Source organism: Mya arenaria, chromosome 4 (genome assembly GCF_026914265.1).
Source record: "Mya arenaria isolate MELC-2E11 chromosome 4, ASM2691426v1".
NCBI lineage: Eukaryota > Metazoa > Mollusca > Bivalvia > Myida > Myidae > Mya > Mya arenaria.
Genome location: NC_069125.1, coordinates 8,349,117 through 8,360,691, shown reverse-complemented (window position 1 = coordinate 8,360,691; position 11,575 = coordinate 8,349,117). Strand labels below are relative to the sequence as shown.

The 11,575-nt window shown below is 31.5% G+C and overlaps 1 protein-coding gene across 1 annotated transcript; it reads right to left on the bottom strand.

Annotated features, from left to right (window-relative positions):
- LOC128229855 (uncharacterized) lies at nucleotides 1-10,253 on the bottom strand. The gene is made up of 7 exons (XM_052941734.1): nucleotides 10,240-10,253; nucleotides 9,967-10,035; nucleotides 9,463-9,561; nucleotides 8,078-8,152; nucleotides 4,723-4,767; nucleotides 4,358-4,483; nucleotides 1-105 (listed from the first exon to the last, which is right to left on the bottom strand). Exons 2-7 carry the CDS (start codon nucleotides 9,970-9,972, stop codon nucleotides 1-3), a joined length of 456 nt encoding a protein of 151 aa, XP_052797694.1. The 5' UTR covers nucleotides 9,973-10,035; nucleotides 10,240-10,253.
- Between the last annotated feature and the right edge of the window lie 1,322 nt (nucleotides 10,254-11,575).

Genomic DNA, 11,575 nt, shown 5'->3' with positions numbered 1-11,575 from the left:
TTAATTAGTGCCAATGACATCTTGGGTAAGGCGTAAAGCCATGTCTTGCTTTATTTTACGTCCTCCTGCTGAAAGCAACGATACGACGTTCCAGCCTGCCATTGTCTGGAGATAAGATAGCACCTCTCCAGTTAAATTAAATTAATGGAGGTTTCCTTAAGAGCGTACTTTTGCATTTAACAAACCGCAAAATGAAAAGGGAAAACGCAACTTTCCCTTTTCAGCATGGTAACATTTTTATTCAACAGAAACCCTTTGTAATGTCCTCAAAGCATTTCTGTAGGATTAGAAATGTCTTTGGGAATATTACCAAACACTTCATAGTATAGTATTGAAGAGTTATAGTGTGGTTTTCAACATTTCTGGTAATATTCCCAAAAAGTATCCATAGTATGCCAGGTTTTCTGGGAATATTACCAATTTGATCTTGAAAATTTGGTAACATTACCAAAACATTTTGAAAATAATTCCAAACACTTTGTAGTATAGTATTGAAAGTTGTGGTGGGGGTTTCAACATTTGTGGGAACATTCCCAAAATATTCGATACTATGCCGAGAGATTTTCTAAAATATTCTTCAATTATGAAAAGTCACAAATATTTGGTAATATTCCCAAAACAAAATGATGAACATTTTCTGCTAGGATTCTGAATATAATGTCCAGGTTTTCTGGAAATATTACCAATTTGATCTTGAAAATTTGGTAACATTACCAAAACATTTTGAAAATATTTCCAAACACTTTGTAGAATAGTATTGAAAGTTGTGGTGGGGGTTTTAACATTTGTGGGAACATTTCCAAAAATAATCCATATTATGCCGAGAGATTTTCTAAAATATTTTTCAACTATGAAAAGTCAGAAATATTTGGTAATATTCCCAAAAAAATGATGAACATTTTCTGCTAGGAATCTGAATATTATGTCCAGGTTTTCTGGGAATATTACCAATTTGATCTTGAAAATTTGGTAACATTACCAAAACATTTTGAAAATAATTCCAAACACTTTGTAGTATAGTAGTGAAAGTTGTGGTGGGGGTTTCAACAATTGTGGGAACATTCCCAAAATAATCAATACTATGCCGAGAGATTTTCTAAAATATTCTTCAACTATGAAAAGTCACAAATATTTGGTAATATTCCCAAAATAAGTGATGAACATCTTCTGCTAGGATTCTGAGTATAATGTTCAGGTTTTCTGGGAATATTTCCAATTTGATCTTGAAAGTTGGTCACATTACCAAAACATTTTGAAAATATTTCCAAACACTTTGTAACATAGTATTGAAGAGTTATGGTGTGGTTTTCAACATTTCTGGTAATATTCCCAAAAGTATCCATAGTATGTTGAGCGGTTTTCTAAAAATTAATAAAAACTAGGTGTTGTCACAAATATTTGGTAATTTTTCTGAATTATGCACATTTTCGGCTAACATTTTAAAATTCGTCTTGAAAATAATGTCCAGGTTTTCTGGGAATATTACCAAAGTTAATCTTGAAATTTCTGGTAAAATTACCAAAACCTTTCGGGAATATTACCAAACATTTCAAAGTATAGTATTTAAAGTTATAGTGGGGGTTTTAACATTTTTGGGAACATTTCCAAAACTATCGATATTATTCTGCTAGGATTCTGAATAAAATGTCCAGGTTTTCTGGGAATATTACCAATTTGATCGTGATATTTGGTAACATTACCAAAATTATTTGAGAATATTACCAGATGAACTGAAACAGACTAATTCAACAAAAAGCCTTTGAAAACTCCACAAATAGTTTCTGTAGGACCAAACAGTTCATAGAATAGTATTAAAAACTGGGGCTTTTCAACATTTTTGAGAACATTCCCAAATTAATCCATATTATACCGAGATATTTTCTATATCATTCTTAAACTAGGAATAGTCACAAATATTTGGTAATATTCCCAAAATGAATTACGAACATTTTCCGTTATCGTTCTCAAATTCATCCTGAATACAATTATATTATCTTGAAATATTTGGTAACATTACCAAAACTTTTTTGGGCATATCAAAAGATGAATTGAAATAAAATAATCCAAAAGAAAAAGCTCCACGTGAGCTGCTGTAGGACATGAATTATTCTGGGAATATTACCAAAATCTTCATTGCATAGTATTGAAATTAACAGCAGGTTGTTCAGCATGTTTGTAATATTCCCAGAATAATCTATAGTATGACTAAAATTGTTTTAAACATTTCTAAAACATGCAATATTCGCAAATGTTTGGTAATATTTCCAATAAAAATATAAACATTTTATAACAAGAGATGTTTGTCAAACATTAATCCCCATCACCCCCTGAGCGCCATGTTGTCAGGATTATTTGAACAATCGAAATACGCATGGACTGAAATGACAGCTGATTGGTCATTGCCATTGGATGACTTTAAGGCAGTTTAAAGATTATGACCATTCAAAGTGTGAGGATAGTATACATAGTGTTCAATCGTGTTCAGATGATAACAGATATTTGCAGATAAAATGTGTCCTCTTAGAAGGGAATAAGTAAATACGACAACATTTTAATGGCGAATATGAGTTATGACCATGACGTTTGACTCTAATAAGTGTTGATTGATAGAACGACATAGATTACATATTCCTGGTTGTTTAAACCAACTAGAATGTTATTTCAGTATTACAGGTATGTCTCTTGTAATTTTACAATTTGACAATAATTATTTTAAATACAAGTGTGGACTTTCGCATATTACGATTTAAAAAAAACACAGAAAAGAACAGAACAGACGTTTATAAGTCATATACATCAGAACATCGTCTAAACACATACACTAAGGTTTTTGATATCAAATGCTTGTACATGGTTAGTGCTATGGTTAAAGACACAAATATGTTGACGTAAAGGCAGCAGTATCAGAGGATGAACTAAATTAATAATAATAATCATTATTAGGAATAGTATTACGAATACATACTGATTCTTTAACATAATCGCAGAGCTTAACCCGCTCACATTTATTGACAGAGTTAAATATATTTCTGGGAATATTACCAACTAAATCTTGAAAGGTTTGGTAACATAACCAAAACAATTCGGGGATGTTACCAGATGAAATGAAATACAAATATGATTATTTGACAAACATACAAACAGCCAACAGACAAATAGAACTTAAGCTGCAAAACTAGACATGCTGGTTTTACGACTCTTGCTAATTTACTGCCGGAGATAAGTGTGACAAAATGTTGTGTGACAGCTAGATGAACCGACGAACAGACAGACAAGTGAAATCTATTTGCTTCTCAGACTGGGGCATTTAAATGAATAGCATTTTTCGGTTATAACACATATACAGTTTTAAGCAATTTCTTCACAACGTGAATGACAAACAACTAAGTGTCTGTTATGAACTGTACATTTAAAGTATGCTTAAATAAAAAAGTCATCGAGAGCATGATTAACATAATTGGTGAATGTTCCATCAGTAAACATGGAGCAGGTTCAATACTTTTTTATTGTTCTATGTTTCTTTCCATATCATTAAAATAAACCTAAAGTATCTGCTTAAAGTTATCTATTCAAGAAAATAATAATACTTCTATCATTCGTTCTCGTCATTTACAAGACATTATCTTGATCGGAATACTTTATAGTATATGCTAAACAACCTATAGCAAACATTTAAAAGTGGATTTATATTTCCTACAAGGATGTCACTATATCAGACTCTGAGTCAGCTTATGCTGGACACAAATGTTGTTGTAAGAAGGGGTATTTCATACAAACTTTCATGAATACCAAAGACGGCACTTTCTCAAATATGTCAGGCTTTATGCACAGAGGAGTTGATAAATAAAAAAACTCCATCACAGAAATCACAGGAAGAACTTTAATAATGAGTTATGTAGGGTAAGAGCTTAGCATACTGGAATGGCTCTCGAAAGACCAAGACTAGATTCCCGACTTGTCATTGACCGATTCTCTGTGTTCACAAAATGAAACTTGAATTAGTAACCTACTAAAATAAAATAGGCTTTAAGGCAAAGCAAAAGTAAATAAAAATAACTCAATCATAAAATGTACAAATATTTACAAAATGAAAACACAATGTAAGCTTACTGAAATACAAAAACAAGGTTTAAAAGATATGTACAGGCAAACTGTTATCTGAAATTTATGATCATACCAAATATATCAGGTTTTAGATGTCTGAAGCTTGTTTGGAACAATATGAAGCTACGGACTGATTTATAAGTTGAATCTGAATTTCCGATAATTGTATTACGTTGTCTTTCTTACATCCTTCGAATTTTGCAATTAGATATCGACGATTAATTTTCATTTTGTCCAAGGGATTCAAAATTACGCTCTGTTTATTTTTTACGTTGAGAGAACTTGTTAGTTTTCCGACTGGCCGACGGGCAAAGGTCATCATGTTTCCCTCCATTTCTCCAATATACACACTCTGGTTTGTATATTCCACAACTGCCACCTGAAGACGAACCAAACATATAAGTATTTCCTAGATTTAATAGATGTGGTGTATTCTTAAAATTACAGTGTATACTACATATTACCATTACAGCCAAAATCCAATTAATGATCATTTTAAGTTCAGTATATTTGTTATATAATGTCTTATACTTTAATAGACAAATGGCTTTGTTATATAATGTTTCATACTTTAATAGACAAATGGCTTTATATTTCTGTATTTATACTTGAACATACCGTCATATTTTCTGCTATCTCGGCTAAAGTTTCAGTTTCTGCTGTCTGAAAATATATTTTTGAAATCTGCTGTACTAACATAACGATTAACTTTATGAAAAGCATATAACAAACAGAGGTGGGGAAACCATAATAAAAAATGCTGGACGGAGGCGGGATTCGAATCCGCAACAGCGTGATTTTAAAGTATATGGTCTAACCACAGGACCGGGGCTCTAAAGCAATTGCAAAAGTATACTTTGCTCTTAAGTATGTATGAATTTTTTTTGCACTATTTCTTGGGTTGCCAAATTTATGAATATGACTGAGTTTATATTGCATATTGTTATTATTTTGCATACAACATGAATGTGATATGCAATACATGTATGCCACTTGCCAAGTTTTTATTTAAATACTGGTAGGAAAGTTTCAGTTCATTACTAAAATCATTTATTATGCTCAGTTATAATTGTTACATAAAATAAGATTTTGCCAGTTATCTTTGGTAAAGAAATCATGGAAAATAAACATTAATAATTTAGCATGTATAAGTTGTTTTTCTTAAATTCAATTATTATTTTCATACAATCTTTACAACTACTGAACTATAACTTTAACTTAATTTTGCGGTTGGCAATTTCTGTTTTTTAGTTGGAAGTGTTTAGCTAATTCGATTACGTATCATCGTTATTATTAGTATCCTACATGGCCGAGAGCGTAAGATAGGTTCATTACCAACCTGTGCGTCGGGTGTTTTGTGGAAACGAGGTTTACTCGAGGTTTACTGAGTCTTCACAGAACACCCTGAGCGAGTGTTGGGACGAACCTTTCTTATACGGGCGGCTATGGTATATGCTTTTTCTCCCATCTCAGTTTAACAAAATGAGGTAAAAACGTATGTTTTACTGGAACTCTTTATGACAATAAAAAAGTACAGTTTAACACCGTTAATTAAAAATCGTAGGGACCCAAAAAATATTTCGGGATAACGATATTTCGGATTAAAAATTTTCATAAAATTGACAACGTTCGCGAATAATAGATGACGTGAAATACTAAGTCGTGAAGATTGCAATTTCGGTTACACGTTACCAATATGATACATTCGGTTTGAGTGATATTTCGTATACAAAAATATTTGTTGATTGATTATGTACTAAATGACAAATAATTCGTTTTTTTTTTGACTTCTTTATTAAAACATAAAACGTTTAAAACAAATTGACAGCACATGTATGCATTCGGAACATAGTACGGATTATTCGGTAGCGGGTTAAGTGAGCAATGCGTATTTTCGATTGATATTCATGTTGTGTTAACCAGAAATTATATACAGAACAGAACAGATTTTATTTTCACTTAAACTTATACAGTTTTTCGTGATAAACATACATATTGCATACAAATACATAAATTGTATACAAATACATGAAATGTTCAATTATGCAATGTAGTAAGCAGACACATAATAAACGGATAGCTATGGATGAACTAATATAACTAGACTTTAAATGTTGTTTAACATAACATATGACATATTTCGTTACAAAGTTATTTTGGAACATAATATTGTCTTAAATATTGTTCAATATAAGAACATAATAGTCACGGAAACATGTGATGCATGATATTTTGTACTGATTGTTATTACAGAATATTTGACATATTAACAACTCAATACACTACATCACCTAAATGAATTGCTAATTTTCTGACATCGATGATTGTAAAATACGCGTGCTCAATTTCATTCTTTAACAAGCGCTAATTGTGCTCCATTGTCACCCCAAGCCCATGCCCTAGTGTAATTGAAGTATGGTGTGAAAAACTATGACATGATAAGGTTCGAAATAAGAATTAATAAACAGGTGTGAAATACCAAATCGGGCCCGTAATTATTACTTGGGAATAGCGATTAATTCGGACTAGCGATTTCGGATTAAAGATTAAAAATTTAGTTAAACAAAGTAGGAGTAAAATCGAGACCAAAAAAAAACAATAGCGATCAATTCGGATAAACGGTGATCGGAATGGCAGTGTTCAACTGTATTTCATACGGGTCTTTGTTTTATCTTTGCCCGAGGGCAAGATTCTAATTTCCTGCATGGCCTAATTTTTGGATCCCCATGAAGCTATGATGTAAGCTCATCTTTCTTAAACAGACCAGCTAAAACAAATGCATGGAATATAGTCATAATAGGTACCCCATTTACTTCTAGGTTGATAAGATGCGGCATTTATGTATGTGGTTAGAGGCTGTGGACTTTGTTATTTAAGTTGAAGCTATAAACATGCACATATACATAATAATCATGAGAAATAACGAGCTTCATTGGATATAATTTGTTTCCATGTAAAAAACAGTACCTTTGGTAGGGAAGCCCTTGCCCTTGCTGCTGTCTGTTCTGTCATTTTCACTCTGAGCATTAGACTATCATTCTCTGCATACATTCTGTTTTGGTTTGCCTGAAATATATGTTCATGGCCTCAAAATTTGCCATATTTTTCTAAATCGACATAGGAAATATTGAATAAACATTTAAATAGTACAAAACATAATACTCTCTAAAAATGTGTATAGGCGTATATTCACAGAGAATTCATGTTCATTTTATGAATAATATTTATAGATAAGCATGTTTGCTTTCCTTTTTATGTTCTTTATAAGGTTGTTCATATATAATGAAATACTTGTTACAAAATAGAGGGCCTATGCTTAATTATTTACACTACTTTAACAGTTAAACACCGACAAGGTCTCTTAACAGAAATGGAAATATTACGATACAATAAAAAGACATGTCAATAATTAATCAAAATAGTTTAAAACATTTACCATTTTAAGCATTTAAGATTTAACGGCATTTTACCTGCATATCTGCAATCTCAATTTCATTCTTTAACAAGCGCTAATTGTGCTCCATTGTCACCCCAAGCCCATGCCCTAGTGTAATTGAAGTATGGTGTGAAAAACTATGACATGATAAGGTTCGAAATAAGAATTAATAAACAGGTGTGAAATACCAAATCGGGCCCGTAATTATTACTTGGGAATAGCGATTAATTCGGACTAGCGATTTCGGATTAAAGATTAAAAATTTAGTTAAACAAAGTAGGAGTAAAATCGAGACCAAAAAAAAACAATAGCGATCAATTCGGATAAACGGTGATCGGAATGGCAGTGTTCAACTGTATTTCATACGGGTCTTTGTTTTATCTTTGCCCGAGGGCAAGATTCTAATTTCCTGCATGGCCTAATTTTTGGATCTACTTATCTGAGGTAGGAGAAAAGTATGTCTATCAAATATTATCAGTCATATGTAATAAATGAATTCAGCCTAGTTTTAAGTTGTATTTCTTCAGACAAACAAACCTTATCGAATCTGGCATTGTTTGCTGGTGTAACCGTTTCCTGCAAAACCTGTTTCTTTGCAGCAACCCGAGATTCCTGCAAATGGTATAATACAAATATACAAATTTATTTGGGTCAAGGAAAAAGACAGAGCTTAAAATTGAAGCTCCTTTTCACTAACAATAGTCACAAATGACATACTAAGAGATCTATCTTTGTAATATTTGTATCATTCTACCATAAATTTATGTCAGTTGTAGTAATATGTTGTTAAAAAAAATGGGAACAGAATCTAGAATCGAGATACACAATGGTCTTTATATCAATATTTCAAAGCAAAATATCGTTTACATGATCCTTCTGCATAAATAAACTTTGGGAACATAAATGTGCATGGGTGAATCTGGCTGTTCTTTAATGAAAAACAAGCAGTGCTCCAAAACTCAGTTACTCTTACAAAATTAATATTGAATAAAAGATGTGAATATAAAATCAAACTTTTTTTTTCTCGTCAAATGTTGAAATTCATATGGATTTTCACCCATTGCAGGAATTTGAAAATATAATTACAAGGCTCAGACAGCAAGCAGACATATTTCATCAATATACTTAACATTTCTTTTACATTACAACTAAATTCTTAATCCGGTCAAAGATCGTGTTAACTTGACCTTCACATTTTGATGTTGTAAATATGGTTGTCATCTAATCACATGTGCTGAAGGTTTGATGGAAAGAAATGAAGATATAATGAAGATTTTTCAGTTAATCTACCAAAGACTGTTTAAAATAGATCGTCAAAATATGAAATTACATAGTTATAGCCATCATAAAGAGTCTGTTATGAACGATGGACAGTCTTATAGGTTGACGGACTGATTATTTAAAAAAAAGGCGACATGAAGATATCAAAGATCATTAGACTGCAACTGTTATCCTTGTTAATTAAACAATAGCTTCGCTTGTGGGTGCAAAAAAGACAAAAAGGGATAATATTTTACCAAAATGCAAATTAGTAATAAGAACTACATGAGTTATGAATGTTGACCCTTTGGTTTACTATGATTTATAATATACTTGTCAATCATCTTAGCTGTAACTTGTGTGATTACTACACATATATCAACTTTAACACGTTTTCAACGACCGACAACAACATATCCCCATGAAGCTATGATGTAAGCTCATCTTTCTTAAACAGACCAGCTAAAACAAATGCATGGAATATAGTCATAATAGGTACCCCATTTACTTCTAGGTTGATAAGATGCGGCATTTATGTATGTGGTTAGAGGCTGTGGACTTTGTTATTTAAGTTGAAGCTATAAACATGCACATATACATAATAATCATGAGAAATAACGAGCTTCATTGGATATAATTTGTTTCCATGTAAAAAACAGTACCTTTGGTAGGGAAGCCCTTGCCCTTGCTGCTGTCTGTTCTGTCATTTTCACTCTGAGCATTAGACTATCATTCTCTGCATACATTCTGTTTTGGTTTGCCTGAAATATATGTTCATGGCCTCAAAATTTGCCATATTTTTCTAAATCGACATAGGAAATATTGAATAAACATTTAAATAGTACAAAACATAATACTCTCTAAAAATGTGTATAGGCGTATATTCACAGAGAATTCATGTTCATTTTATGAATAATATTTATAGATAAGCATGTGTGCTTTCCTTTTTTATGTTCTTTATAAGGTTGTTCATATATAATGAAATACTTGTTACAAAATAGAGGGCCTATGCTTAATTATTTACACTACTTTAAAAGTTAAACACCGACAAGGTCTCTTAACAGAAATGGAAATATTACGATACAATAAAAAGACATGTCAATAATTAATCAAAATAGTTTAAAACATTTACCATTTTAAGCATTTAAGATTTAACGGCATTTTACCTGCATATCTGCAATCTGCCTGTCTTTATTTACCAGTTTTTCTTTCAAATTCTGAATTTCCCCTTGTAACTGAAAAATAAACAATTACAATTAAACCCTTATACTATTCAACAACATAATGATGTATGGAATTTCACATTTATCTCATGTAGTCTTCACGCGTGTGAAAAGAAATTGCTTGTTATATTTGTATTTACAACTTATTGTGTGTGATTTTCCCAGCATATTAAAAACATTTAAAACATTACTATATTGGCAATCCGGGTACTATACCTCATTTATTTGCCGCGTTTAAGCGATGCACTTCTTTTCGAGGTGATTGATATCGGGGTATATGTTGCATCTCGCATCCCTGAAATACAACAAAGTATGGCAACTCGTAGTGATAATCTGGGCAAAGAGATTGTTCACAGGTGTGCCTAAAATATTATCATTCCTTGTAACACCATTTAACAATCCTCAACCACGGAAATTATTTTAGTTTTATACATCTAAATACAAAGAAATGGATTATTGACATGGATTCATAGCAAACGCTACAGATGATCCATTTCAAAATCATGAAATATTTACATAAATTGAAATAGTGATGACTAAAGAACAACTAGACAAATATAACATTAAAAAAACTCCAGAAAAGATACCTAGTTGCGCTTATTAAATAAACAGAACAACAACAGGAAGTCCAATTATGTAAAAAAAATATTGCCAAAAATGCTGCATTACAAATATACGAATTATTTGGTATTTGCCCGGCTTCCATGTGTCACTTTAAAAAGTCGTGATTAGGAAAGTGCAACTGTCACTTTTTTATAAGTATATGAGCCAGAGTTACAAAGCGTAACAGAAATGCACCTGGGATTTAGGCTTAGGTTACTTTTACTATAAAAATGTTTTACTAATAAATAGTTAGACGACCTGAAGTAAGTTATAAGTTATTAAGAATGAGCGAAGTGAGCATACATTGAACAATTTTACCTTGAAATCTAACCATGTCAAGAACAGGGATCTGCTTTGCCTGAATCCTGGCTTCGTACCGGAAATAAACTGTTCTAACTTGCATTGAATGCTTTCATCATCTTCAAAGGAAACCTGTTTTGTGGAAAATTGTGAAAGATATTTATTTTAAACAAGATAAATATAATCATCACAACTAGTGCTTGTGGAAAGTTTTATATGATATTATTATAATTATTATTTTTAAAAAGGCGTTCATAAACTTTGCTAGGAAAATATGCGTGGCAAAACTTAATTGCAAATTGCTCATATCAACTCATATAATACTTGATAAATGTTTAATTATAGCATTGCAATTTGTTGATTGAAAGATGATAATAAAAACTAATGTTGTTTGAAAAGCCAAGCATAAATTATATGTTTTAAATTAGTAAAATGTGTAAGGAATGCAAATGTGGAACTTAGCGAAAATTGTTTGACAAAGGTAATTTTTTTACACTGTTTCATGAAGGCAGAAACTGTTTTAAAACTGTGCATCCGCTTTTACAAAGGGTTAAAGGCAATAACACCATTAGAATCATATCTTTTCTACCATTAACCAAAAATATAGTAGTATTTACCTTAATGCAACCAATGCTGCCACAATGAACAT

What these genes read in the sequence shown, in the direction of transcription:
- LOC128229855 (XM_052941734.1), bottom strand. An exon ending in CAAGGGCTTCCCTACCAAAG is followed by an intron (nt 8,153 to 9,462) that starts GTACTGTTTTTT and finishes TACCATTTGCAG; the next exon opens with GAATCTCGGGTTGCTGCAAA. An exon ending in ACAATGCCAGATTCGATAAG is followed by an intron (nt 4,768 to 8,077) that starts GTTTGTTTGTCT and finishes ATATATTTTCAG; the next exon opens with ACAGCAGAAACTGAAACTTT.